Source organism: Oncorhynchus mykiss, chromosome 13 (assembly GCF_013265735.2).
Source record: "Oncorhynchus mykiss isolate Arlee chromosome 13, USDA_OmykA_1.1, whole genome shotgun sequence".
NCBI classification, from domain to species: domain Eukaryota; kingdom Metazoa; phylum Chordata; class Actinopteri; order Salmoniformes; family Salmonidae; genus Oncorhynchus; species Oncorhynchus mykiss.
In genome coordinates, this window is record NC_048577.1 from 42095424 (window position 1) to 42123133 (window position 27710).

At 44.1% G+C, this 27710-nt stretch overlaps 1 protein-coding gene across 10 annotated transcripts in view; it reads left to right on the forward strand.

Moving 5' to 3' along the window:
* hdac5 (histone deacetylase 5) overlaps nt 1-27710 on the forward strand; it is an 85689-nt gene that overhangs the window by 48034 nt on the left and 9945 nt on the right. For 5 of the 10 annotated variants that reach the window (XM_021557972.2, XM_021557971.2, XM_021557966.2 and 2 more), the window contains 13 exons: nt 7571-7866; nt 8024-8180; nt 8423-8531; nt 8863-8996; nt 10016-10147; nt 11157-11269; nt 14377-14496; nt 19629-19866; nt 19994-20199; nt 20352-20654; nt 23187-23340; nt 24556-24689; nt 26502-26622. In XM_021557972.2, the coding sequence (XP_021413647.1) occupies nt 7603-7866; nt 8024-8180; nt 8423-8531; nt 8863-8996; nt 10016-10147; nt 11157-11269; nt 14377-14496; nt 19629-19866; nt 19994-20199; nt 20352-20654; nt 23187-23340; nt 24556-24689; nt 26502-26622 (2185 nt within the window). In that variant the 5' untranslated portion in view covers nt 7571-7602. The remainder of the gene's footprint in view (nt 1-7570; nt 7867-8023; nt 8181-8422; nt 8532-8862; nt 8997-10015; nt 10148-11156; nt 11270-14376; nt 14497-19628; nt 19867-19993; nt 20200-20351; nt 20655-23186; nt 23341-24555; nt 24690-26501; nt 26623-27710) is intronic. The other 5 variants (XM_021557967.2, XM_036941131.1, XM_021557969.2 and 2 more) reach the window with 5 other exon arrangements.

Sequence of the window (27710 nt, forward strand, 5' to 3'; positions counted from 1 at the left end):
GGCTTTGAGTGGAGGTTTAAAATGACGCCCAGCTCTGGAAGAGAGGGAGTGGTTGGCATAATTAGGCGACACAAAGCTGGCAGTGGAGTGTGTAAGCTAGAATACTCCCTTGGGAGATGGATCTTTCTGTCTTAATTGGGGGAACTTTGGTTGTCGTACATAAAGGCTGTGGCAAACTAGCTGGTCTCCATCTACTGGTCTTCCTCTCCCCAATGATGGCACACACAATAAAGCATTTAAATAGACCCTTTTATTCAGTCAATTGCACTGCACTGTAAGGCCTCTCATCAGTCATAAGAGTGTTGAGCAGTTTCAATATTAGGTCTACTCGTGTTGCCTGTTGGCAAAGGCAGGGGCACTGAGTGAATACAGTATGTTTTGATTTTATCACAGACTAGATACACGGCTTTAGCCAAGTTAACATTGAGCTAACCCTAAAATCCTGCATACACTCTCCATCTCCCTTTAACGTGTGTGTACTTACACACACACACACACCCTTTATGCAGACAGCCATCATCATGGGGGGAGAGGCAGGGGGAGTGCTATTTTTAGACTCATTTACAGGCGATTACAGTAATCCATGGAGTAAAATATAATCTGAGTAAATTTGAGTGTTCTGCTTCCTGGCCCTCCCCCAGGGTATCTACCCTTTCATTGATTAGGCCTAGTTGGCTTCCTTATCCAGAAATCTCCCTCCCACCTCTTCCTCTGTTTCTGCCTTGAAACACCACACAATGCAATATCTTTGTTTATTTTTAACGAGGAGGTACCCCCTCACCCCTTGCCTCTATTTTCACCTTGTCAGGTTGCGAACACACTGTAATATGTTTTTTTTTTTGTAAACTTTAAATTCTGAGGTAGCTGTTTCTTCAAGAGCATTCTCCTTGCTTTCTTTAATTATTGTTTTAAGGACTCGCGTGGTAAAGAATAGAGCTTAGTTACAGCAAACTTAGAAATTACAATACTTCTCTGGTTATATCATTAGAATTCTTAGAGGAAAATTGTGGTTTCAATTATTTTTTTTGAATAAGGTGAGCACAAGCATAACTTAAACAATTCCTGGTGGATACTGTTGCAGGATAGTTGGTAGCCTAGTGGTTAGAGCATCAGGCTTGTAACCGAAAGGTTGCAAGGTCGAATCCCTAATCCGAATCCCTAATGTTGTCCTGCCCCTGAACAAGGCAGTTTAACCCACTGTTCCTTGGCCGTCATTGAAAATAAGAATTTGTGTTTTTAACTGACTTACCTAGTTAAATAAAGGCCAAGGATTTTACAAGCAACTTTTTGCCTCATTTAAAAAGAAAGATCCATATTACTTTTCTTTTTCTTGGCTGTTCAAACTGTGACTTTTAACATCCCATTTCTGACCAAAAATAGTCTGATTCCTCTTATCTTTTTCTTCCCTCCCTTTTTTTTTTGCTTTTTTGTTTCGTCTGGTTTGTTTCTTTTGAAGTAGACTTCTGAACCAAAGTTGAACCAGAAGTTTAGCAACTGTCTGTCTAGGACAAGGTGGTGGAGTTCTTGGATTAAAAATTAACGCCTCAAGCATGTTATCGCCTCGATAATCAATTGGGCTAGGAAGAAATGTATTATTCATCTATAGTTAACCATGCAGCACCTCATAGAAAGTGTTGCTGTATTGTTTTGCTGCAGAGTTAAAGCCACACCTGTTTGGCACAGCTGATTTGCTATATGGGACTGACGGTAGTTCCTTCCGCCTCAGATGCAACTCCCCTGTGAGTTCTCCTGGCGGCTGTTCCCTCGTTTGATCATTTGGGCCGATCATCAAAAAGTATCTTTCCTCAGACTCCCTCTGCTCACTGTCTCGAAACAGAGTGGAGCAGGCAACACCAAATTATTCCTTTTGAATGCACAGTCAGACAGTGTCATTGAAGTATTTTGTGTGCCTACAAATTCATTGAGGATTTAAACACTGCAAAGGAGCCCAATACTACTTTGCACATTGCACCACTCTGACAACAACCAATCATGTCACACCAAAGTTGGTGTAATTGAGCACCATTGATGGCTTTTACAAGTCATTATTGATGTACAGATTTCAGATTTGTACATTTGTTTCTCGAATGGAAGGCCTCGACGATCATTTGGCATACCTGGTACATCGCAATAGGTACTCTCCCTTTGGCTCATTCATTCAATGCTTTCTCCCCTATTTTCGCTCTGACTGAGGTGTTTTGGGTGATCGATGTTAAGCTCATTTGGTTGGCTGGCACCCAACAACCAAAGTTTTCCTGGCGACTTAAGAAAGGGATGCAATGATGTCAAATGGCTGACACACACACACACACACACACACACACACACACACAATTGTCTGGAAGGTTAAATTTAGAAGCCGACTGATAAAGGATAGTAATCTTATTTGGAATAAGCCGAAAGCTTCCGCCAGACCACCAACAGAGCTATTGGATCATTACCCTGTTGGTTAACTCTGCATGCTCCAATCAGCAAGCTCTAAGGTGAAAATCCTTCTTAATGCTGTGACATACAATGTGAATGTACACCGAGTATACAAAACATTAGGAACACCTTCCAAATATTAAATTGTAAGTATGCTATTCTCTGGTCTACCTCAGAGGCCTAATCCCAAAGTCCTCCAAACCCTAAGCCTCTGGCCTAAAGTACTTGAGGCAAGCTGCTATTGTGGTTAACAACTGTTATTCCACTTTACCGTCGTCGATATCCATTTTATTTTCCCTGTATTAGCATTTTTGCAATCTTTATGGGTAGTTGTTGACTTTGGACTCTTAATAACTTGCAGGACAAAAACACTGATTTAAGTAATTGTTTCACACCCGAAATCATTTTTTTTTTGCATTTTGATAAAGGGCTACCTCTGAAGCACAGTTGTACCTACTCATTTATCATCCAGTCTGGCATAGTTACCCTACTCAGCATTCACCTGGGAGGGAGAGCAAGAGGAAAGTGGTGGTGGGGGGGGGGGGGGGGGGGGGGGGTGGGGGGGGAAGAGTGTTAGTTACATATTGCAAAATTATTTTTGGACAATATATCGATATTTGTACCTGCGCCAAAACTCAGGTATTTTTCATCCTATAGCTTGTTTTCCACCTTTTTAAAAATATTGATCTAACATGTTTTCAGCACTGCCTGATCAAAATGTTTTGTTTTTTTTTTGTGCTCTCTTCTATCTGCAGCCGACATATAGGGTGGGCTGCACCAACATGGATTAACTCTTATCTTGTTGCACCAAGTTTTTCAACCTAGTTTTAAACTAATCATAGTTACATTTTAATCCTTCTAAACTAAGTTTAATTTGGACTTTAAAATGAGATCTAATATAATATTGTTGTGCCATAAATTTAAAATAACTGTTAAACTTAGTTTAGGGATTAAATCATAACTACCAAAGGAGGAGGTTTTAAGTTAATCAAATGTCATTGTATGATCTTTATTTTCAGTTGATAAACAACTCAACTAGCAGGCTCACTCTTTGACTGTGGCAGGTAGCCTAGTGGTTATGAACATTGGGCCAGTAACCCGAGTCGACTAGATGAAAAATCTGTCTGCACCCTTGAGCAAGGACCTTAAAACACATTGCTTCTAAGTCGCTCTGGATAAGAACGTCAGCTAAATGACTGAAGTGTCAAATGTAAAAAATGTATTTAATCATTAGCCCGAAGTGAAAACTCACTTTGCTTGCTAGCTAACAAACTAACAATGACCCGTGCTAGTTTGTTTCTGTAGAAATATGTTCTATTTCTATGGTAAATCCATTATGACATGTTTCACTAGTCATAGGATACATTTGTAAATTCACTCTGGCGATCTGGTATTTTATTAGGATCCCTATTAGCTGTTGCAAAAGCAGCAGCTACTCTTCCTGGGGTCCACACAAAACATGAAACAATACAGAATGACATCATTAGACAAGGACAGAACTACATACATTTTTAAAAAGGCACACGTAGCCTACATATCAATGCCGACACACACTATCTAGGTCAAATAGGGGAGAGGCATTGCTTTATCAGTTAAAAAAAAAAAAACAGGTTTTTTATTTTAGCAACATGAGATGGAAGTTCCATGCAATAAGGGCTCTATATAATTGTTCTGGATTTTGGGACTATGAAAAGACCCCTAGTGGCATGTCTGGTGGGATAAGTGTGTGTGTGTGTGTGTGTCAGAGCTGTATGTAAAATTGATTATGCAAACAATTTGGGATTTTAAACACATTGTTTTGTTATGAAAAGTAATGCAGTCAGTCTCTCCTCAACTCTTAGCCAAGAGAGACTGGCATGCATAGTATTTATATCAGACCTCTGATTACCATTAGGAGCAAAACGTGCCACTCTGTTCTGGGCCAGCTGCAGCTTAACTAGATCTTTCCTTGCAGCACTGGACCACACGACTGGACAATAATCAAGATTAGACTAAACTAGAGCTTGCAGGACTTTCTTTTTGGAGTGTGGCGTCAAAGCAGACCATCTCTTTATTACAGCAAGATCTCTCCCCATCTTTACAACCATTAAATCTATATATTTTGACTATGACAGTTTACAATCTAAGGTAACGCCAAGTAATTTAGTATTCTCAACTTGTTCAACAGCCACACCATTCATTACCAGATTTAGCTGAGGTCTAGCACATAAGGAATTATTTGTACCAAATACAATGCTCTTAGGTTTTGAGATGTTCAGGACCAGTTTATTACTGGCTACCCATTCCAAAACAGACTGCAACTCTTTGTTAAGGGTTTCAGTGACTTCATTAGCTGTGGTTGCGTATATGGTTGAATCATAATCAGTATACATGGACACACATGTTTTGTTTAATGCCAGTGGCAGCTCATTGATAAAAATATCAAAGAGTAGAGGGCCTAGAGAGCTGCCTTGCAGTAGCAGAGCACTCTCGTCTGAGTGTGCCAGAGCGCAGAATAACTGATGAATTGACAGACTCAACACTCGTTGAATATAGCCAGTGTCAGTAAACATGGGTAAAAAGCATAATTAAATTGTTGCCAGCAGCACAGAGTCACCAACGCTCTGGATAACATGAAAACAGCCTAACCAGCTCTGCTAGGGTGAGTAAAATGGTCAGTGAGGTGTTCTCATTTGTGTCTGGAAGTAGCTAGCAAGCTAGCCAACATTAGCCAGTTAGCTTGCGTGCTTGAGTGCCAGAACGCTCGGATCAACCCTACTCCTCAGCCAGAGCGAAACGCTCTGAATTTACGATTGCCCAGAGCACACTCTGGCACTCCAGATTGAATTTATAAATACACCTGTACTTTAGTGTTTTACTAATCTAGTCTTTAAAAAGTAAATGGTGCAAAACATCTGCTTAATTATATAAACCTAGTTACAAACTTTAGATTAGGTCTAATCTAAGATTAATTTAAACCATGAGTGAGCAATATGTTTGGAACTTCAAATCACAATAAAATCACAGAATCGAGCAATTCCCAGCCTTATCTGACCCTAGATTACTTTTTATTTTATTTATAATTGTCTTTAACTGCATGCAACTTCGATGAAAAATAACTGGTTTAGTTCTCCAGGCTTTGAGGTCCACTCATAGATGCCGTTGCATTCAGAATCAAACTCACAAAGCAGTGCTTTTCAGCTAGTGCTAGCTGCTCCCTCAGTCTTCCATGTATTTTTTCCACAGGAGTTAGCCTATCTCTTCTCTCTCATTATCTGGTCACTGAGTGACTTAACCATCTGTGACACAGAATCGGTGCCTTCTCATTAGGTCCTAGCCTACAGCTGGGATCCAATACTCTACATCCACCAATGCACGGTCGGCAGTCAACCTCTTTACCCTTGACCATTGTTGTAGACTGAGTGCTTTTCTGCCTGCCCACTAATCTCTTCCATTGTTTTTTTTCTGCATTTGTTTGAAATGTTAAACCTTAGTGTCTTGTCCTACTCAGTTCCGACCCTGCACCAATGTCAAGCCTTGTGGCCATTGAGGGTTAATGAAAGGTGAAACAAATGGATAATGGAAACGGTTGGGTGCATTGGAAGCCACCTTGGGGCACACAATAGCCCAATAGCCCAATCCCTGATTTCTCTGTCGACTTAAGGAAAGGTCTAAAACAGTAGCGTTGCCCTTGCCAGGTGGCTGTGCTTGTCTGTTTGGCAGCAGCACTTGCCAGTGGCTTTGCGGCTTTGGGATGCTGTGCGTTGTTGCCAACTCTGTGCTTAATGTATCAGAGACAAAGCTCCTGGAGTGTCGTAGAGTGCCCTGGCTCTGCCCTCGTCCTGTTCTTGGCTCTGCCCTCGTCCTGGTCTTGGCTCTGCCCTCGTCCTGGTTTTGGCTCTGCCCTGGTCTTGGCTCTGCCCTCGTCCCGGTCTTGGCTCTGTCCCGGTCTTGGCTCTGTCCCGGTCTTGGCTTTGCCCTCGTCCCGGTCTTGGCTCTGCCCTGGCTTCTACCCTCGTCCCGGCCCTGCCTACTGTGGTCCTCCCAGGTTATGTAATGATGTGCCCTCTATGTATCGATAGTCGCCCTGGCTATTTTTAGCAAGGTCCGCTCCCATCCCTACTGTTCAATACTGTCTCCTATTGAGCAAAATGCATACATCGACACACTAGTATAGAGTTACCTAGCGTGATACGGATGGATTCCTTGTAATTCATGGCGATAACATGTGCCATACAAAATGAATAACTAGTAAACCATGAATGGTGTTACTCTTCATCAGCTGATGAAGTGATGACTCTTTGCGTAACACTAAGTCGCACGGAAACACTCCAAGAACGCTCCTTCAGTCATTTGAAGTATGTACTGTATAAATGTACATACTGTGATTTAATTATTCAGGAACCACATAAGCACTCGCACACTTCTGTGGAATCATACTTTTAAAATAGTACACTTAAACACTCTCCTAAGTGTTCTAAATACAACTTGCACCCTTCATACTTTTGCCAGCAGAGAGAACAGGCCCCAAACGTTATTCCTCCTGATGTGTGTACTGTACGACAGTAGTGTGTCCAACTCTACTGAACGCCGTCATCATGGTGGAGTTATGCAACACCTCCAGAGAGAGCTAGCATGCCAAACATTATTGAACTCCTGGTCTGATTTCTGAAAGCAGTAATACACTGAAAGATGGACCCGGTCGGTTTCCAGGGTCACTCTATTAGATGGGACATGTTTGTCCTTATAGAAACTGGTTGTCACTGCAATGAATGTCTCTACAACCTACTCGGTGTGCCCTTGTTGACTTCACTCGGTGAGATACAGTAGATCTGTGCCAAGCCTCATGGCTATAAGACATATGTATTATGGTAGTCAAACTAAGTTAAATGTAATTTATATCAAAGGGAATTACTTCAGTCCTTGAACTTCAACCTCAACATTTCCGCAGTATCAGAATATTTTTTGTTTCTGATTCGGGGGAAAAAAACTATTTTGAACTGCTGTACTTCATGTTTATTTGATCACCATTTAACAAACAATGTTTTTGTTCTTTGTCTGCTCCCCTCCTTTACCTTGCGTCTCCCTGTGTTCTTTCCCTCCTTTACTCTAATTTCCTTCTGTCTCCTTCCCACTCTCTCCGCTCTCCACCCCTTCCTCCATCTAGCTGTGGAGGTGAAGACAACTCTCCCCTCGGGGATGCAGAGCCCTGTGGGCGGCAGTGAGCAGGGTGTTGGTGGTGGCGGCGGTCCCGTGGACCTGAGGACAGATCCCAGGCTGGGACCCCTGGGCGGAGGAGGTGGAGGGGTGGACCCAGCCATGAGGGAGCAGCAACTGCAGCATGAACTGCTCCTCCTCAAGCAGCAACAGGAGCTTCAGAAACAGCTCCTCTTTGCTGAGTTCCAGAAGCAGCATGAGGTTCTGACACGCCAGCATGAGGTTCAGCTGCAGGAGCACCTGAAGGTAATGGGGATACGCTTTAGGAAGGCTGGTGGGTGGGGGGGCAAGGGGTGGGGTGAGAAACGTCTTTAGCCACACGCCACTGGACCGATCAGTTAGTTTCTGGCAGTCAGTTTGAGCTTCATTTGACATCCCCTCTCTCTGGCTTTCCTTCCCCCTGGCGTCCCTGCAGCAGCAGCAGGAGATCCTGGCGGCCAAGCGGCAGCAGGAGCTGGAGCAGAAGAGGAAGCTGGAGCAGCAGAGGCATGAAGAGCTGGAGAAACAGAGGCTGGAGCAGCAGCTCCTCATGCTACGCAACAAGGAGAAGGGCAAAGAGAGTGAGTAGTATACATAGAGGACACACACTCACACACTGAGCAGTAGATATCTGGTGTATGTATGAAGAGAAGCTTTCAGAAAGTAAACACGGTAGCTACGGTAGCTATGTCTTATCAGACACTTTTACTTAATAGAGTTATACAGTGCTACTGTTATTGCTCTAGTTTAGATCCTCATACTCCATAGCTGTTGGTCTTTGTTAGAGTTATAATAGCTTTGTGTTGATGGTTTGTTCCGGAAGGTGCCATTGCCAGTACGGAGGTGAAGCTGAAGCTCCAGGAGTTCCTCCTGAGCAAAAAAGAGCCTGGTACACCTGGCGGACTAAACCATTCCTTCCCCCAGAAATGCTGGTGAGCCTAACCATCGACATCTAATTTGAGTTCTGAGGCTGGCTAACGTTAGCGGGCAGACTGGCCAAGAGCCATGGACTTTAATGGTTAATGAATATGGAGGAAGGGCTACACCTTAGCTAGGACTCTTAGAGCTCCTACACATGCATTGACCCGGAGTGAACTGTTAAAAAATACTTGGAGCTCCAGAGAGTGGTATGTCTTGTTTACCTTCCTCAGTGGGTGTCATGCCAAATGGATAAAGAGGTTTTAATCTAGTCAGAAAATGTCTTGTCTACATCACAAGTAGTATCAACTGATTCTGCTATCTTACCTGTTATGGCTTCATCAGGGGGGCCCACCACACCTCTCTGGACCCCAACTCCCCCCCTCAGAGTAACACTCCGGGAACGCCGCCCTCCTACAAACTGCCCCCGCTACTGGGGTCCTACGAGGTCAGGGATGATTTCCCTCTCCGGAAGACTGGTGAGTGTGTGTGGTTGCAGCTCTGCATTACTTTGAGGCACCTACCCATGTCTGACAGTAGGTATGTGTGTACATTTTAGTGTTTCTCCTTTGCTGGTATGAGTCAGAATGAGTCATCGCAGCAGTGTTGGTGAAGACTGGTGGGCAATAGCTACACACTCACTCACGTAAATAATTAAGCCCACCCACAGACAAGCCAATGGAGCGGGGTGGTTCACTAAATGGAGGTTGGAGACTTTCCAATGAACGTGTTTTAGTCCAGCAGTAAGCTTAATCTGGGTCTGAGAAGCTGACCCATGACACATGCTTAAATATATGCTTGCTGTGGATCTAGATGTAATTGTATTGCGTGTTGTTGTTTGGTATTGTTTCCATAGACTTGTTAGCTTGTGCTTACTGGGACTTGTGACTGAAAGGTATAGCTCTGAGTGTGTGCGTGTGCATTCTCCTTACTTCAGTCTCTCTGATCGTCCTCACCCCAAACATTTTGATTTCTAATAAAATGAAAGCCATACTAAAGCCCATGATGTTATCAGGGCTAAAGGTCTTGGCTGGTCTACATAGGTGGGTGGAGTGTGTGACGTCCAGTGGAAAGCACCGCTATTGGAGGCTAATTAAATTAAACCTGGGGCTTTTGCCTAATTGCCCCAATTCCTATTTTTTCCCATCCCTCCTTATTGGTTTATTTTGATCCCCATTAGCTTTTGCCAAAGCAGCAGGTATTCTTCCTGGGGTCCAATCTCTGTTTTATTTACTTCCATTTGTCTAATTTGGTCTGTCGTTCATTGCATCAACAATGGGCTGAAAAAGCAGTTGTGTGAAGGAGGGGTTAGTTGCAAATGGATGTTTATTTCAGTCTTAGTGTCCCCAGTCAATAAGCTGTATAAATAGCCACATTTGTAGCCGTCCATAGTAGTTTTGAATAGACTGTATGAGCTGTTGCTCATTTATGGTTTTTGTTGTATATCTTTTTCTTTTAAACTCACCTCTCTTTCTCTCGCGCCCTCTCTCTCCGACAGCCTCCGAGCCCAATCTGAAGGTGCGTTCGCGGTTAAAACAGAAGGTAGCTGAGAGGCGGAGCAGTCCTCTGCTGAGGAGGAAGGACGGGACAGTGATAAGCACCTTCAAAAAGAGAGCCATCGAGATCTCTGGTGAGAGCGTACACACACACACCATGCATTTACGCTCTCATCCATCATGCATTTACATACTCGCATACAAATACATTGTACACTCTTTAACTGGAATTCCACACCCTGTGCCATTTCATAGTTGTAAACCAACCCCAGTGAGAAGCATCCGGTTGGGTGAACCATAAACCATCTAAAATACCACCCTACTTAACATAAAACGGTCATTTCAACTCTGGCCTGATGGTAAAAGTAGACATCCGGCGGGGCCGCGGCACTCTACACCTCAAGCTCATTTCCCAGAAGGAACTAGTTACATAACCCACTTAGCCAGGTTGGCTATATACACATGCCATACAGTGCCTTTCCAGACCAAGTACTGGAGCTAGCTACCATATGCTAGGTTTAAGGGTTTGCCCTATTAGCCAGTTTCCATGTCATGGGCAACTAGTATGTAAACATAGGAGATCGTATAAATGCTGGTTGTTCTCGAGACCACAACAGAAGCTATGCTTATAGAGGCTTTTGATTTAACTCGCCCGTTTCATCTGCTAATGAAAGCAGAAGCTTTTCTGGGACTAAATATAAGGACTTATTGGAGGCAAACAAAAATAGGGTAGGATGTAGATTAATACATAAGGCTTGAATAGGACAAAAGGGGATGGGTTTGGGGGGGCGGGGGTTAGCTGGCAGTGGAGCAGGGAAAAGGGGAACAGGGTTTTTGGGAAAGTTCGGATTAGGACTTAGAATGTTGGCCTCTTGAAACAGTGAAAGAAATGTCGGGAAGTCCTTTTTCCTAGTTCTCTGATTCCATGTATATGTCACCAATGATGGTCTATTCTGTTTTTACCTTTCTGTATACTCATAGAAAACAGTCTGATAAAACCTAGACATTAATCTTCACATTTGTACAGTTTGATGCAAGCTTGGAGAAAGGCTGTACCACACAGGGGTTTTGGCGGTGGTGTCTGTCTGCCCGGGATGCTGGGTTGGTTCTGTCTCTGAGTGGCCTGTTCCATTGTCATTGCAGTGTCCTCCATGTGCAGCAGTGCCCCTGGCTCCGGGCCCAGCTCGCCCAACAGCTCCAACAGCGCCATCGCAGAGAACGGCTCCAGCGGCTCTGTCCCCAACATTCACGCAGAGGTAAGAGAGGGGAAGGCTGTGGGAGGATGCTAGGGGGGCCTCGCCTCTGCAAAATATAATTCTACAGGCCTCCCGGGTGGCGCAGTGGTTAAGGGCGCTGTACTGCAGCGCCAGCTGTGCCACCAGAGACTCTGGGTTCGCGCCCAGGCTCTGTCGTAACCGGCCGCGACCGGGAGGTCCGTGGGGCGACGCACAATTGGCCTAGCGTCGTCCGGGTTAGGGAGGGTTTGGCCGGTAGGGATATCCTTGTCTCATCGCGCACCAGCTACTCCTGTGGCGGGCCGGGCGCAGTGCGCGCTAACCAGGTGCACGGTGTTTCCTCTGACACATTTGTGCGGCTGGCACAAATTTGGATGCGCGCTGTGTTAAGTAGTGCGGCTTGGTTCGAGGACGCATGACTTTCAACCTTCGTCTCTCCCGAGCCCGTACGGGAGTTGTAGCAATGAGACGAGATAGTAGCTACTAAAACAATTGAATACCACGAAATTGGGGAGAAAAAAAGGGTCAAATTCAACAAAAAAAAAATAAATATATATATATATAATTCTACCTTCTATGGAATTTTATAGCCCCTGAAATGTGTGTTGCTGTTTGTCTGTGATGCATTTTTATAACACACCATGCAAAATCCATGACCTACTGCTGTGGTACCAGGGACCAACAGAGTGCATGCTTTATAAAATGTCTCATCACATTAGAAGCATTAGTATAAAAAGTGTTGAAAGACCGATGCAAATGGAACCCATTCTGATTGGGAAAGGGGGATACCTAGTCAGTTGTACAACTGAATGCCTTCAACTGAAATGTGACTCCCGCATTTAATCCAACCTCTCTGAATCAGAGAGTTGCGGGGGGCTGCCATAATTGACATCCACGTTGTCAGTGCCCGGGGAACAGTGGGTTAACTGCCTTGCTCGTGCACAGAACGACAGATTAAAACCTTGTCAGCTTGGGGATTCAATAGACTACCTGGTGACTTGGTTTAGTTTTTATCAACCCTGCTGTTAGTTATAGATCAAATGCAATGGGGACTTATGAGTGTTACATGACTAGGTAGACTGTTCTTTAGGGCTAATAGTAGCTTATTCTTTACGCTTGTATGGTCATTGTGCTTGGCTGAATTGTAAACTAGGGCGAGAGGATAGCAGCTGAGTGCAGTGAATAAGGCCTGAAAATAAGCTTTGGTAGACTAGGGGGGGGGGGGGGGAAGGTTGGTCTGATGCACACTGAGCATCAAGTGGCCCCAGGAACATCTTAACCTTGGGAGCGAGAGAGATGACGAGGGGATGTAGGCGGGAGAGAGAGCTAGCCATAGCGTTCTGAATGACTGCTATCCTCCATTTTGATAATAAAACCTGATCCATTGTTCATTTTGTAAGACAAGATAAATATAGGCCTAGCAGCCTTAGCTATTTCATTGCAGAACTACCAGTTCTTGTCCCTGGGACTTGAGTTTTTCCTGGTAGTCAGGCTATTTACAGAATAGCTGTAGCTGGAACACTATAGCTCTCAGGTACTCTCCATATCTACCTCTTCAAATATCTGTTTTAGAAGACCTGTGTTTTAATGGATAAATGTGTTTTCTATTTGGTAGAACAGGATTGAGGATTTGAATTCAAATGAGCATTTGTCCTCTCATTCAGACAGCTCTCAACACTCAATTTATAGCCATCTTCCCCCTGCCATTTTATAACACCCAAAAATACTTCCTCTCTCTTCTCTCCAAAAGTAGGGCAACAAAAATAAAAAGCATTAGTCAATCTCCGAGACTATTTATTTTCCCTACCCTCCCTCCTGAAAAGACTTGATTACTGCCATTCTCTCGAAGCGGAGAAACAGTCGACCGCTGATGACATAAGTGCCTTGTTAGCCTGTTGTGTGCAACTTTCCGAAATAGCCACCCCCATCAAGAACGTTATTGCGTCATCGCCGCCCCAGCATATCCGGGCCGATAAATGGTCAGACGCACACAAAAAGGAGAGCGTGACATTGTTTTAACAACAAATAGGGCAGTTTGCCATGGATCAACACCTTGTTTGGGATGCATGGTGACTTTTTGTCCCCTTATTTTCCCTGTTTCATGATTCTGTTGAGTCAGTCTTCCCCTAATAACGTCATTGTGAAGAAGGCTGACACCCGCTGGGGGGGGGGGGGGGTTCTTAAAAAGAGAAGGGCCCTTGAAGGCAGGGAGAAATATGGTTGTGTCCAAATACCCAAAAAGCATTCTATTTGGAACACAATATGGTTATGTGAAAATAAAGTAAAATGTGTGATTTTCAAACATTTCAAAAAATCACGTGTGTTTGACAACAGCTGATAATTAAATTCTAGGATGTAATACTCATTTCATCTTTTCGCTGCACACTATTGAGGAAGAGTATCGTCTTTTCCGTTCACGTGTGTTTGACAACAGCTGATAATCAGAATATGGCCTAAAATGAACAACTGGCAGGGAACAAGTGCGATTGCACATTAGATGATGCCTTCTCATAATGGATGATTAGTATGTTGATATTTGTTGCTTATGGCACACGTTTTTACTAAAGCATACGTTCTAAATTGTGTGTAGTGCTATTAGTACACAGTGTGTATTTTTAGTAAGTAGTAGGCAAGACAGATTTCGGACACAGCCTACAGTATGTGGGGTTTCTGTACAGTGTTAGCCAGGTGAAGTCTAAATGGCAAGTAAGAAAAGCTCCTGAAATGGTACTAGCTAGCACACCTGCACAAACATCAAATAACAGCCGTTTGTTCAGAGTGAACTGGAAGCCTTGGCGGCCTCTGGAGAGAAACATGTTGTGCAAGCTGAAAGAATGAGTCACACTACGGTTAGAGCTCCTGTCCTATCTGTTTATACTGCAGAGGGTCAGATAGGAATCCATCTTGTGCTCTTTCTTCCCCTCTCGTTGTTGCTAGGGTAGATTAAATATACATGCAGTGATGGGATGTTTTAGTGAGCTGGAAGACTTCACTCTCTCTCTCCCTCTCTCTGGAAAACACCCCTGCCGGTTGTCTCCCTTGCTCCTCTTCTGTTCGCTCTCTCGCCCTTTTCCCTTTCACACGCTCTCTCTCACTCAATCACTTTTTCCTCCCTCTTTTCTGTGCAGCAGCTGCGGTCCCTCCACCAGACCCTTAACGCCGATGGGACAGTCAGTCCGCTGAGCCTCTACACATCCCCCTCGCTGCCCAACATCTCCCTGGGCCTACCAGCCAACTCGCACCTCACCGTGAGTACTGGACTGAAATTCTGAACAACACAAACTAGGGATAGGCATGAGTACTCAAATGGATGTAAAAACTCCATCTTTAACCAGAGATCAAAATGTTGTCTAGAAGACCATGTTAATTTGCTTTGACTCTAGTTCCATTTGTACATGTGCATTTGCGTGGCACAACAAAAAGAAAACCAAGCCAAGAATCACAGTTCTTCTCCCTAAAATCCCTTTCCCCTCCGTGTCTCACTCACTCAATTGCGTTCCGACCGCTCCCTCTATACACACACACACACACACACACAAGCTCCCGTTAGGCCTATTAAAAACGTATCTAACTGATGGGATACACAAGTTTCATTCCTTGCCAAATGACGACAGTTTTATCACAAATTCTTAATGGACTGCTTGGCTGAAGTAGGGAAATATGTTCCAACAACGAGCGCTGCAGTTTTAGAAAGATTGTGTCCTGTCTATTTTCCACTTATGCTACTTTGAGCTACAAGTGCCATTTAGAATTGGTTAGCCTAGGCTATAGCCGCCCTAAACAATTTTATCAGAATCATTAAGCCTAAGCCTACTCACCAAACAGATGTCATGGCTGTAATTCATCCCCATGCAGAGTTCAATGTGGAATTGTTAATCCATTTGGAAAATACCAAAGAACAGGCTGAATAAACAAATTTGAATGTCTGTATATCGAAAAGAAGACAGATTTTGGTTTGTAACCCTGAAATGATTTCACCTTGCCAAATTGAGCCCCGTTCTAAATTATCACTCTGTAAGAAGAATTTCCAGACGTGAGGTGCGTTTCACTTTTTTTCATTTGGAACAATATTCTGTTATGTATTATTGAGTTATTTTACATGTTTTTTTTTTTTTTTTTACAATAAAATAGGTCTCTTGATTTGTTCGGGAAATAAGAGCATTTTGCCTGCTAAATGAACGAAACAATGCTTTGTCATTGCACAGACATAGGCTTCTACAAGCAAGCGCCACTGCTGAGGGTGCTGCCTTTTTGAAGATTGTGTTCCACGATATAATATAACCAATATTACGGTTAATAATATTAATATTACGGTTTCAATAAATTAACTTTAAATAGCACTTTTTTTATTGTCTGAAAAAAAATACACACACAGTACCTTAGCCAAATACATTTAAACTCAGTTTTTCACAATTCCTGACATTTAATCCTAGGACAAATTCCCAATCTTAGGTCAGTAAGGATCACCACTTCAATTTTAAGAATATGAAATGTCAGAATAATAGTTGAGAATGATTTAATTCAGCTTGTATTTCTTTCATCACATTCCCAGTGGGTCTGAAGTTTACATACACTCAATTAGTATTTGGTAGCATTGCCTTTAAATTGTTTAACTTGGGTCAAACGTTCTGGGTAGCCTTCCACAAGCTTCCCACAATTTTGGCCCATTCCTCCTGACAGAGCTGGTGTAACTGAGTCAGGTTTGTAGGCCTCCTTGCTCCCACACACTTTTTCAGTTCTGCCCACAAATTTTCTATAGGATTGAGGTTAGGGCTTTGTGATGGCCACTCCAATACCTTGACTTTGTTGTCCTTAAGCCATTTTGCCACAACTTTGGAAGTATGTGTGGGGTCATTGTCCATTTGGAAGACCCATTTGCGACCAAGCTTTAACTTCCTGACTGATGTTGCTTCAATATTTCCACATAATTGTCCTCCCTCATGATGCCATCTCTTTTGTGAAGTGCACCAGTCCCTCCTGCAGAAAAGCACCCCCACAACATGATGCTGCCACCCCCGTGCTTCACGGTTGAGATGGTGTTCTTCGGCTTGCAAGCCCCATTTCTCCAAAAAGTACAATCTTTGTCCCCATGTGCAGTTGCAAACCGTAGTCTGGCTTTTTTATGGCGGTTTTGGAGCAGTGGCTTCTTTCTTGCTGAGCAGCCTTTCAGGTTATGTCGATTATAGGACTTTTTTAACTGGATATATATATTTTTTTGCCGGTTTCCTCCAGCATCTTCACAAGGTCCTTTGCTGTTGTTCTGGGATTGATTTGCACCTTTCGCACCAAAGTACGTTCATCTCTAGGAGACAGAACGCGTCTCCTTCCTGAGAGGTATGACGGCTGTGTGGTCCCATGGTGTTTATACTTGCGTACTATTGTTTGTACAGATGAATGTGGTACCTTCAGGCATTTGGAAATTGCTCCAAAGGATGAAGCAGACTTGTGGAGGACCACAATTTTGTTTCTGAGATCTTGGCGGATTTCTTTTGATTTTCCCATGATGTCAAACAGAGGCACTGAGTTTGAAGTTAGGCCTTGAAATACATCCACAGGTACACCTCCAATTGATGTCAATTAGCCTATCAGAAGCTTCTAAAGCCATGGTGTTGTTTTCCAAGCTGTTTAAAGGCACAGTCAACTTAGTGTATGAAACTTCTGACCCACTGGAATTGTGATACAGTGAAATAATCTGTCTGTAAACAATTGCTAGAAAAATTACTTGTCATGCACAAAGTAGATGTCGTAACCGACTTACCAAAACTATAGTTTGTTCTCAAAAAATGTGTGGAGTGGTTGAAAAACAAGTTTTAATTACTCCAACCTAAGTGTATGTAAACTTCAACTGTATATGTATGTATGTATGTATGTATGTGTGAGACAATCTTGCAATTTAGGATTTATCTGTAATGGTTATAATACATTAGCCAAAGCTGCTGTTAGGTTCTAATTAAACAGAGTAAAAAAAAACTCACGGACAACTATGATAAGCTCAAACCAAGTTTATTCACCCAATAAGTCAGACAGCTGAATACATGCATACATGCATGCATACATACATACATACATACATACATACATACATACATACATACATACATACATACATACATACATACATACATACATACATACATACATACATACATACATACATACATACATACATACATACATACATACATACAGTGGGGCAAAAAAGTATTTAGTCAGCCACCAATTGTGCAAGTTCTCCCACTTAACATGAGAGGCCTGTAATTTTCATCATAGGTACACTTCAACTATGACAGACAAAATGAGAAAAAAAATCCAGAAAATCACATTGTAGGATTTTTAATGAATTTATTTGCAAATTATGGTGGAAAATAAGTATTTGGTCACCTACAAACAAGCAAGATTTCTGGCTCTCACAGACCTTCTTTAAGAGGCTCCTCTCTCCTCTACTCGTTACCTGTATTAATGGCACCTGTTTGAACTTGTTATCAGTATAAAAGACACCTGTCCACAACCTCAAATAGTCACACTCCAAACTCCACTATGGCCAAGACCAAAGAGCTGTCAAAGGACACCAGAAACAAAATTGTAGACCTGCACCAGGCTGGGAAGACTGAATCTGCAATAGGTAAGCAGCTTGGTTTGAAGAAATCAACTGTGGGAGCAATTATTAGGAAATGGAAGACATACAAGACCACTGATAATCTCCCTCGATCTGGGGCTCCACGCAAGACCTCACCCCGTGGGGTCAAAATTATCACAAGAACGGTGAGCAAAAATCCCAGAACCACACGGGGGGACCTAGTGAATGACCTGCAGACAGCTGGGACCAAAGTAACAAAGCCTACCATCAGTAACACACTACGCCGCCAGGGACTCAAATCCTGCAGTGCCAGACGTGTCCCCCTGCTTAAGCCAGTACATGTCCAGGCCCGTCTGAAGTTTGCTAGAGAGCATTTTGATGATCCAGAAGAAGATTGGGAGAATGTCATATGGTCAGATGAAACCAAAATATAACTTTTTGGTAAAAACTCAACTTGTTGTCTTTGGAGGATAAAGAATGCTGTTGCATCCCAAGAACACCATACCTACTGTGAAGCATGGGGGTGGAAACATCATGCTTTGGGGCTGTTTTTCTGCAAAGGGACCAGGACGACTGATCCGTGTAAAGGAAAGAATGAATGGGGCCATGTATCGTGAGATTTTGAGTGAAAACCTCCTTCCATCAGCAAGGGCATTGAAGATGAAACGTGGCTGGGTCTTTCAGCATGACAATGATCCCAAACACACAGCCCGAGCAACGAAGGAGTGGCTTCGTAAGAAGCATTTCAAGGTCCTGGAGTGGCCTAGCCAGTCTCCAGATCTCAGCCCCATAGAAAATCTTTGGAGGGAGTTGAAAGTCGGTGTTGCCCAGCAACAGCCCCAAAACATCACTGCTCTAGAGGAGATCTGCATGGAGGAATGGGCCAAAATACCAGCAACAGTGTGTGAAAACCTCGTGAAGACTTACAGAAAACGTTTGACCTCTGTCATTGCCAACAAAGGGTATATAACAAAGTATTGAGATAAGAATTGAGTATTGACCAAATACTTATTTTCCACCATAATTTGCAAATTCATAAAAAAGCCTACAATGTGATTTTCTGGATTTTTTTTCCCCCCCATTTTGTCTGTCATAGTTGAAGTGTACCTATGATGAAAATTACAGGCCTCATCTTTTTAAGTAGGAGAACTTGCACAACTGGTGACTGACTAAATACTTTTTTGCCCCACTGTACGTACACACACACACACACACACACACACACACACACACACACACACACACTCCAATATAGGTGACGTCTGCTCCTTCCCTCTAAACATTACATATTTATTGCTAGGCAGGAAGTTAGGTGATGTGGGTAATAAACTGTACCTTCTCCCTGACCTCGACCCCCATTCCTCACTAATCTACAGCTCTCCACCCTTACCAATGACCACAACTACGTGATTGCCTTTTCTTAACTCAGTACATTCCAAGCCCCTAGCTCATATCCAACCTTACATTCCTCCTACAGATGACCATTAACTTCTGCTGTAACAACCAAACTGTGGCCCTTCTCCTTTCCATGGCATACTTGATGATTTAACAATATTTTAAGTTTAAAGTCAGATCCCGTCACTGTTGGCATAAAGATAAATGTGCACATTTTTTTCCAGTGCTGGCCTTGTTCTAAAAATAGCTTCTTAAATGTTTTTTTCAAATACTTGTAAAAAAAAAACTCTCAACCTGCTCTATTCCACTGAGTTGAGGGAAAATGGAAACCAGCACACACTCCCCTGAACCAGAGTTGTCCTCTAATGTAGACAGTCTGACTTAGTTAACCCCCCCTTCCATCCTCAGGCCAATCAGAAGCTGTTGCAGGAGGCGGAGAGGCAGGCCATCCAGACCATGCGTCAGGGTGGGGCTCTGACGGGCAAGTTTGTCAGCACCTCGTCCCTGCCGGCATCATGCCTGCCACCTGGGATGCAACACGACTTAGACTCCACCCAGGCCCCCAACAGCCACAGCAGTCACTCCTCCCTACTGCAACACGTCCTCCTGCTGGAGCAGGCCCGCCAGCAGAGTGCCCTCCTCTCAGGTACATCTACCAACATATATTTATACTCTTACATCCCTGCCAGCAGAGTGTTCTACTTGCAGGTAAATATAGATAAATACATACTGCCTCTTCTGAAACACATCTCTTTGACTCTTCCTCCCTCTAGTCCCCATATACGGTCAGTCTCCGTTGGTGACGGGGGACCGGGTGTCCAACAGTATGCGCACGGTGAACAAGCTACCACGCCACCGGCCCCTGAGCCGCACACAGTCTGCACCCCTCCCCCAGAGCCCCCAGGCCCTGCAGCAGCTCGTCATGCAGCAGCAGCACCAGCACTTCCTGGAGAAGCAGAAGCAGTACCAGCTCAACAAGGTAGGGGGCACCACAAGAAACACTACAGTATTAGAGGTTATGGTTGTGTTTGTAGGTAAAAAAAAAGTGTTGTATGCCATTTGCTGGACTGGGGGGTGTAGTATACTCTACATGTGGCAGCAGTGATTAACTCTATCTGTCAACCACACCAGATTCTGTCAAAAGGGGTGGAGCTTCCTCGCCAACCGCCCACCCACCCCGAGGAGACTGAGGAGGAGCTCACAGAGACGCAGGAGATGCAGGAGGAGGGGGCAGGGTCTGAGCGTCTGGGGGAGGGGCATCCTCAAGAGCAGAGGCTCCAGAAGGAAGAGTCGGGGGAGACGTCGCCCCCTTCAGAACGCCTGCTGACCCCCTTGAAGGGCGAGAGCACAGAGAGCGACCTGGAGGAAGAGGATGATGAAGACGAGGCAATCGAGCTGAGGGAGTGTGATGAGGAGGGCGTACCTTACGGCCAAGTAAATACTGCATTTTTTTTAATAGACATTTTGCATTTAATTTTTACTTTGTTAGGGAAAAACAAAATGTATTGCCTTGCAAGTTTAACACTAATTAAGATGACTTTCTGTAAGAAAATCAGAGAGACAATAAGAGGTGCAAATTGTTTATTTATAAACCATGAGTTTTATTGTCTTTCCCTGTAATATGATTAATTCTGCTGAAATCAAATCAAAGTTTATTGGTGTTATAGCGGGTGCAACAAAATGTTTGTTACTTGCTCCAAACAGTGCAGTAAAAATATTCAGACCCCTTTCGTTGTTGAACTTCCCAAATCTGTTCCGGGGACGTCTGTCTGTGATTACTAACCTTGTGACTTGATTCGTCATTGTACCTCTTATAATGGGCCATTTATGACTTGAAACTGTCTAGAATGACCAATCACTCCAGGGAGGGTTGTAGATTGCAGAAATTACCTACCAAAAGATCAGTAGCAAAGGCTATGCATTTGAAAAGGTAGCAACGTCATCATTAGCGATGTGGCTACATAGATTGGCGTTCACACCCAGTTCGAGTGATGGGTTGAGTTTTTTACGGGGGCCTGGTGATTTAGAAAAGGGTATCCCCTCTCGGAGGGCAGAGTGGCTGCGCTGTGCGAGGCATCGTCGTCATAGCTTCCTACAGAAGAGCGAGAGCCTTAATTCCCACCCACCTGTGAGTCATCCATTGCACTTAGCAGGAAATAAAGGAACAAGCTCTCGAGAATGAATCGCCTGCAGTTCTTTCACAAATGACCAAGAGGATAAGCAGCTCCAGTTAAAAGTTCTGAAACAAAAGTTGCAAAAGGGCAAGTGGCCTATTTTTAAAAAAAATATCTATCTATCTATCACCAAGATGGATTGAATTTGGGTTTAGCTGTCATTGCCCGAGATAGAGCTACTCTACTCAGTAGTTGATGACATGCATTTGGATCCTCATCATCACCTCATACTCTTTTGAGGACCTAAACATTATAATATAATACAGTAAATGGCCACAGTTGGCTATGTTGCTGTTGGTTACCATATTTGGCTCTAAATTATGGTCATTGACAGCAATTAATACGTAATGTTAAAAAGAGAGGGGAAAAGAATGGACATGTGTTGTGGTCACGTTCCTCTAAGAAATGCTGCTTGTGCGTTGGAGGGAGGAAGATCCAATGCAGCGAGGGAGATTATAAAATAAACCTCTCTCTCTTACTCCCACACACCATTGAGAAAAAATATCAGAGGAGAGAAAAGCATCAGAATTCAGGCTGCGTCTTCTCCCCAACAACGCGCGCGCTCACACACCCTCCCTCCCTCCCCTGCCCTTGCTGCTTTTTTTTTCATCTCAGTGAATGGACTCATCTGTGACTCATCTCTCCTTGGTGAATCATTCCCCTCTCCCTCCCACCCTCACCCTTCTCTTTCTCTCTCCCCCCCTCTCTTCACCATACCAGCCCTTTTCTCCCCCCTTTTCCCCCCTGCACTTTACACCAATTCACCTCCCATCAGGGAGCTATGCTGCTGCAGTACTATTTCTGTTGTGACGGACTAGGGGGATAGAGGAGTTTTTAGGGTATGGGGTGCATAGGGAGGGAGGGAGCAGGGGTGTATGCAGTCATTCTGTAGAGACAACCTCAAACCTATTTTGGCATTCGAGTCAGCGACACGGAAGGGCCCCCCCCCCTCCCTGCACACACACACACACCGCCTCCCCGCTGAACTTTTTTCCCTCTGACTCTGCTCTACTTGTCTGCTGTGGTGCCTTGAATACAAATGGATCTGAGCCGCCCTGTGCAATGGAAAGAGAAAATACGGTGAGAGAGACGCATAAGAGTCTTGCCTTAGGATCTCTCGTTTAAAAGGGGGTTAGCAAGGTGTGGGCCTGCCGGACCTGTGTGTGTCCGAGAGCGTAAACTGAGCTCCTATCTCAAGGTTTTGAAACAAACCGTCCGCAGTTTAAAAAAAAGATGCATAAGAACCGTGAACCTTGTCATTTGATCTCTGTTAGGAGCATCTGTCGCATTAGTTTTTTCCTAGAGCTCACACAGCTCCTGTCTGGATGTGTAGTGCTTCTCCCATTGACAGAAAGCAGAGCCCCGTTAGCTCAGCCACTGTTTACAGCTGGGGAATTGTCAGAGTAGTCTTTTGGCTGTTGGGAAGGCTCGGTCCTTGTCCTGCCCTGCCTTTTGAGGGTCGTATGGGGATATGTGTTTGCCTTTTGGGTTTCTACCCAGGGCCCATATTTAGTCTATAACCGGCTTAATTTAGCTCCACCTCCCTCCCATTTTCCCCTCGTTCCATTGGCCTGAGGTGGCAGATTCCGTTTGCAGCTATTGTGAAATGTCACTTCTCAAGGTTGCAGTATTTCTATCTGATGTAAATGATGAAAGCCACAGAGCTGATTTTATTTACTAAGTCCATCCCCTCACACTGAAGTCCAGGCAGTGTCTCATGATGAAAGACATTATTCAAAGCTTTAGTTGGTATTAAAAATGTATGTTATTTTGTCCCCGATTTTCCGACCAGCATCACCTGCAACAGCTCAATGTGTTCCAGGCGTCCCTGTCCATTTCGGGCATGCCCCACAGACCTCTGGGAAGGGCCCAGTCCTCCCCTGCCACTGCCAGCATCAAGGGGGCTCCCATGGGTGAGGTCCCCATCAAGCACCTCTTCACTACAGGTATGCTTCTTTGGTCTTTGGAACAGATGACATACAAAGTGAGATGATCAGGACCCATTAAACAATATGAAAGAAACTGCCTCAACTCAGTTATCTATCTGAATCTCTACTTTTTTGTCATTGGCCTTAGACAAAAGCCATTGGCCTTAGAAAAGACACTTTCAGAAAACAAACACTCCCCTAGCCAGTCCATGATCAAATGGCCTTGCAGGATAGGATGTGTTGACCAATTCAGTGGTTCCCAAACTGTGGGGCGTGGCGAGGGGTCGGCAGGTACTCAGTCCGGCTTTCAACTTACTCTTGAAAGTTGTAGTAGTTGTAGTAATAGTACAATGTTGTAGTAATAGTAGTAATAGTTGTAGTAATAGTACAATGCACAAGGTTCAATTTGTAAATTGGGTGGTGTATCATTAGTTCCTCTTGTCATGTCAGTCAATGCATACCTTAGAGCTATTTATAACTTGTCAGAAATGTCCAGATCAACTAGCCCATGTCGGCTAATGTTTTTTCAGGCCATATTATTTTAATTGTTTTAGTCACTCAAATATCACGAATACTCATTAGACATGGAAAATTGAATACAATTGCCCAAAAAATAGCTTTAAAACTGAAATTGTCTTTGCATCCAATAGCAGAATGCGTAGAATTGCAGGAAATAAGCTTTAAATAGACATGGTTGTGTGCACATGCAGGGGGGGGGGGCGGCACGGTATGTTCCCCAATGCAGGAAGGGGGGACCCCCCTGAGTGAAAAAGTTTAGGAACCCGTGTACTAAGTGAGTTCAATAAGGGCTGAGGCAAGCAGCCTGCCTGGGTGTAATTATTTCAGCAGAGAAAATAATAATAATACCGAGAGCCTGCAGGGTTGGATCTGATGAAACCAGGATGGCAGGATGACATTGAGCCATCCTCCACGGTGGAATCATTAACATCTCCAACAGTCCTAACATGAAAAAAGCCATTAGATGATGGTCTTATTATGCTCTGACCTGCTGGGTAATGGGGTTATGAACGGTGTGGTCACCATTTGTTCTGAGAGAGAAGTTGAAGAGAGGTTGCCCTGTGGTTGGTCTTCTTCCTGCCTTGAAAAGCTACATTTTCTCCTTTCCATCTCTCTTTTTCTTTCCCTTATCTTTCTCTCTCTCCATCTCACTCACGCCATCCCTTTCTTTCCATCTTTCTCTTGTACTCTCTCTTTCTCTCCCTCTCATCTCAGGGTTGGTGTACGACACCTTTATGCTGAAGCACCAGTGTATGTGTGGGAACACCCACATCCACCCAGAGCACGCCGGCCGCATCCAGAGTGTGTGGTCCCGGCTGCAGGAGACTGGGCTCCTGGGCCGCTGTGAGGTGAGGGCTCCCTGCACACTACAGCTAGAATGGCGACCAGCTCCGTTCCATATTTCCAAAGAGAATTTCTTCTCAGTAACTTAAACAAGAGTGGTAGCTACAGTGGGGAGAACAAGTATTTGATACACTGCCGATTTTGCAGGTTTTCCTACTTACAAAGCATGTAGAGGTCTGTAATTTTTTAGCATAGGTAGTACACTTCAACTGTGAGAGACGGAATCTAAAACAAAAATCCAGAAAATCACATTGTATGATTTTTAAGTAATTAATTAGCATTTTATTGCATGACTTATTGCATATGTATTTGATCACCTACCAACCAGTAAAAATTCCAGCTATCACAGCCCTCCTGTTCTCCACTCATTACCTGTATTAACTGCACCTGTTTGAACTTGTTACCTGTATAAAAGACACCTGTCCACACACTCAATCAAACAGACTCCAACCTTTCCACAATGGCCAATACCAGAAGGCTGTGTTAGGACATCAGGGATAAAATTGTAGACCTGCACAAGGCTGGGATGGGCTACAGGACAATAGGCAAGCAGCTTGGTGAGAAGGCAACAACTGTTGGCGCAATTATTAGAAAATGGAAGAAGTTCAAGATGACGGTCAATCACCCTTGGTCTGGGGCGCCATGCAAGATCTCATCTCGGGGGGCATCAATGATCATGAGGAAGGTGAGGGATCAGCCCAGAACTACACGGCAGGACCTGGTCAATGACCTGAAGAGAGCTGGGACCACAGTCTCAAAGAAAACCATTAGTAACACACTACGCCGTCATGGATTAAAATCCTGCAGCGCACGCAAGGTCCCCCTGCTCAAGCCAGCGCATGTTCAGGCCCGTCTGATGTTTGCCAATGACCATCTGGATGATCCAGAGGAGGAATGGGAGAAGGTCATGTGGTCTGATGAGACAAAAATAGAGACTTTTGGTCTTAACTCCACTCGCTGTGTTTGGAGGAAGTAGAAGGATGAGTACAACCCCAAGAACACCATCCCAACCGTGAAGCATGGAGGTGGAAACATCATTCTTTAGGGATGCTTTTCTGCAAAGGGGACAGGACGACTGCACCGGATTGAGGGGAGGATGGATGGGGCCATGTTTCGCGAGATCTTGGCCAACAACCTCCTTCCCTCAGTAAGAGCATTGAAGATGGGTCTTGGCTGGTTCTTCCAGCATAACAACCACCCGAAACACACAGCCAGGGCAACTAAGGAGTGGCTCTGTAAGAAGCATCGCAAGGTCCTGGAGTGGCCTAGCCAGTCCAAAATCCTTGGAGGGAGCTGAAAGTCCATATTGCCCAGCAACAGCCCCGAAACCTGAAGGATCTGAAGAAGGTCTATATGGAGGAGTGGGCCAAAATCAATCCCTGCTGCAGTGTGTGCAAACCTGGTCAAGAACTACAGGAAACGTATGATCTTTGTAATTGCAAACAAAGGTTTCTGTACCAAATATTAAGTTCTGCTTTTCTGATGTATCAAATACTTATGTCACGCAATAAAATTAATTTCAAAAAATCATACAATGTGGTTTTCTGGAGTTTTGTTTTAGATTCTGTCTCTCACAGTTGAAGTGAACCTATGATAAAAATTACAGACCTCTACATGCTTTAAGTAGGATACACTGCCGATTTTGCAGGTTATCAAATACTTGTTCTCAAATACTGTTTTTGTGGAAATGAGAATGAGCTTTATCCATTATTAGTTCAAGTAAATTTTAAAAATCACTTCCCAATTAGCAATACAACATAACCCTGAATGAAATTGATGTATTGTGTGCTACGTGCGTTTTCCTTTACCGTGTACAGAGGATTCGGGGGAGGAAGGCCACGTTGGATGAGATTCAGACTGTGCATTCAGAATACCACACCCTGCTGTACGGCACCAGTCCCCTCAACAGACAGAAACTAGACAGCAAGAAGCTCTTAGGTGCCTAACCTCATCTCTTCATGTCTTTACTCCTCAGATATATTTGTGTGTCTGTGTGTGTGTTTCCCTAGCCATTTTGCTCGAATGGTGGAAACAAGATTTGCCCCAAGCATCCTTGAAAGTAGTGACTGCCCCTCCCCTCCATCCACCCACACACTCACACGCAGTCAGGTGGATTGTTTGAAGGCTTAGCTCCCCTGACAGGCGCAGGGGGGGGGGTATTTTTAGACCTGCTGGTCGAGGGGAAAGGGCCCCAGATGCCCGTCCACCCCCGTCTGGGTGACTCATAGCTAGGCTGGGACTCATAGAAGAGGAGGGAGGGGGGATGACTGGATCAGCTGCAAAACAGCACTGCAGTGACTGAGCCGTCGACTACACACACACGTCAAAGTGAGTTCACTCTGTGCGGTGCTGAGCAGAACAGGACTTACAGACATCGATGGTAAAAAAAAAACAATTATACAGTGCATTCGGAAAGTATTCAGACCTCTTGACTTATTCCACAATATGCTATGTTACAGCTGTATTCTAAAATTGATTTTAAAAGCTTTTCATCAATCTACACACAATACTCCATAAGGGTATGTTTGCAAATGTATTAAAAAAAAGACCTTGTTTACATAAGTATTCAGAGCCTTTGCTATGAGACTCAATTAAGCACAGGTGCATCCTGTTTCCATTGATCATCCTTGATGTTTCTACAACTTGAACAGAGTCCACCTGTGGTAAATTCAATTGATTGGACATAATTTGGAAAGGCACACACCTGTCTATATAAGGTCCCATATTTGACCGTGCATGTCAGCAAAAGCCAAGCCATGAGGTCGAAGGAAGCTCCAAGAGAGGATTGTGTCAAGGCACACATCTGGGGAAGGGTACCAAAAAATGTCTGCAGCATTGAAGGTCCCCAAGAACACAGTGGCCTGCATCATTCTTAAATGGAAGAAGTTTGGAACCACCAAGACTCTTCTAGAGCTGGCCACCTGGCCAAACTGAGCAATCGGTGAAGAAGGGCCTTGGTCAGGGAGGTGACCAAGAACCCGATGGTCACTCTGACAGAGCTCCAGAGTTCTACTGTGGAGATGGGA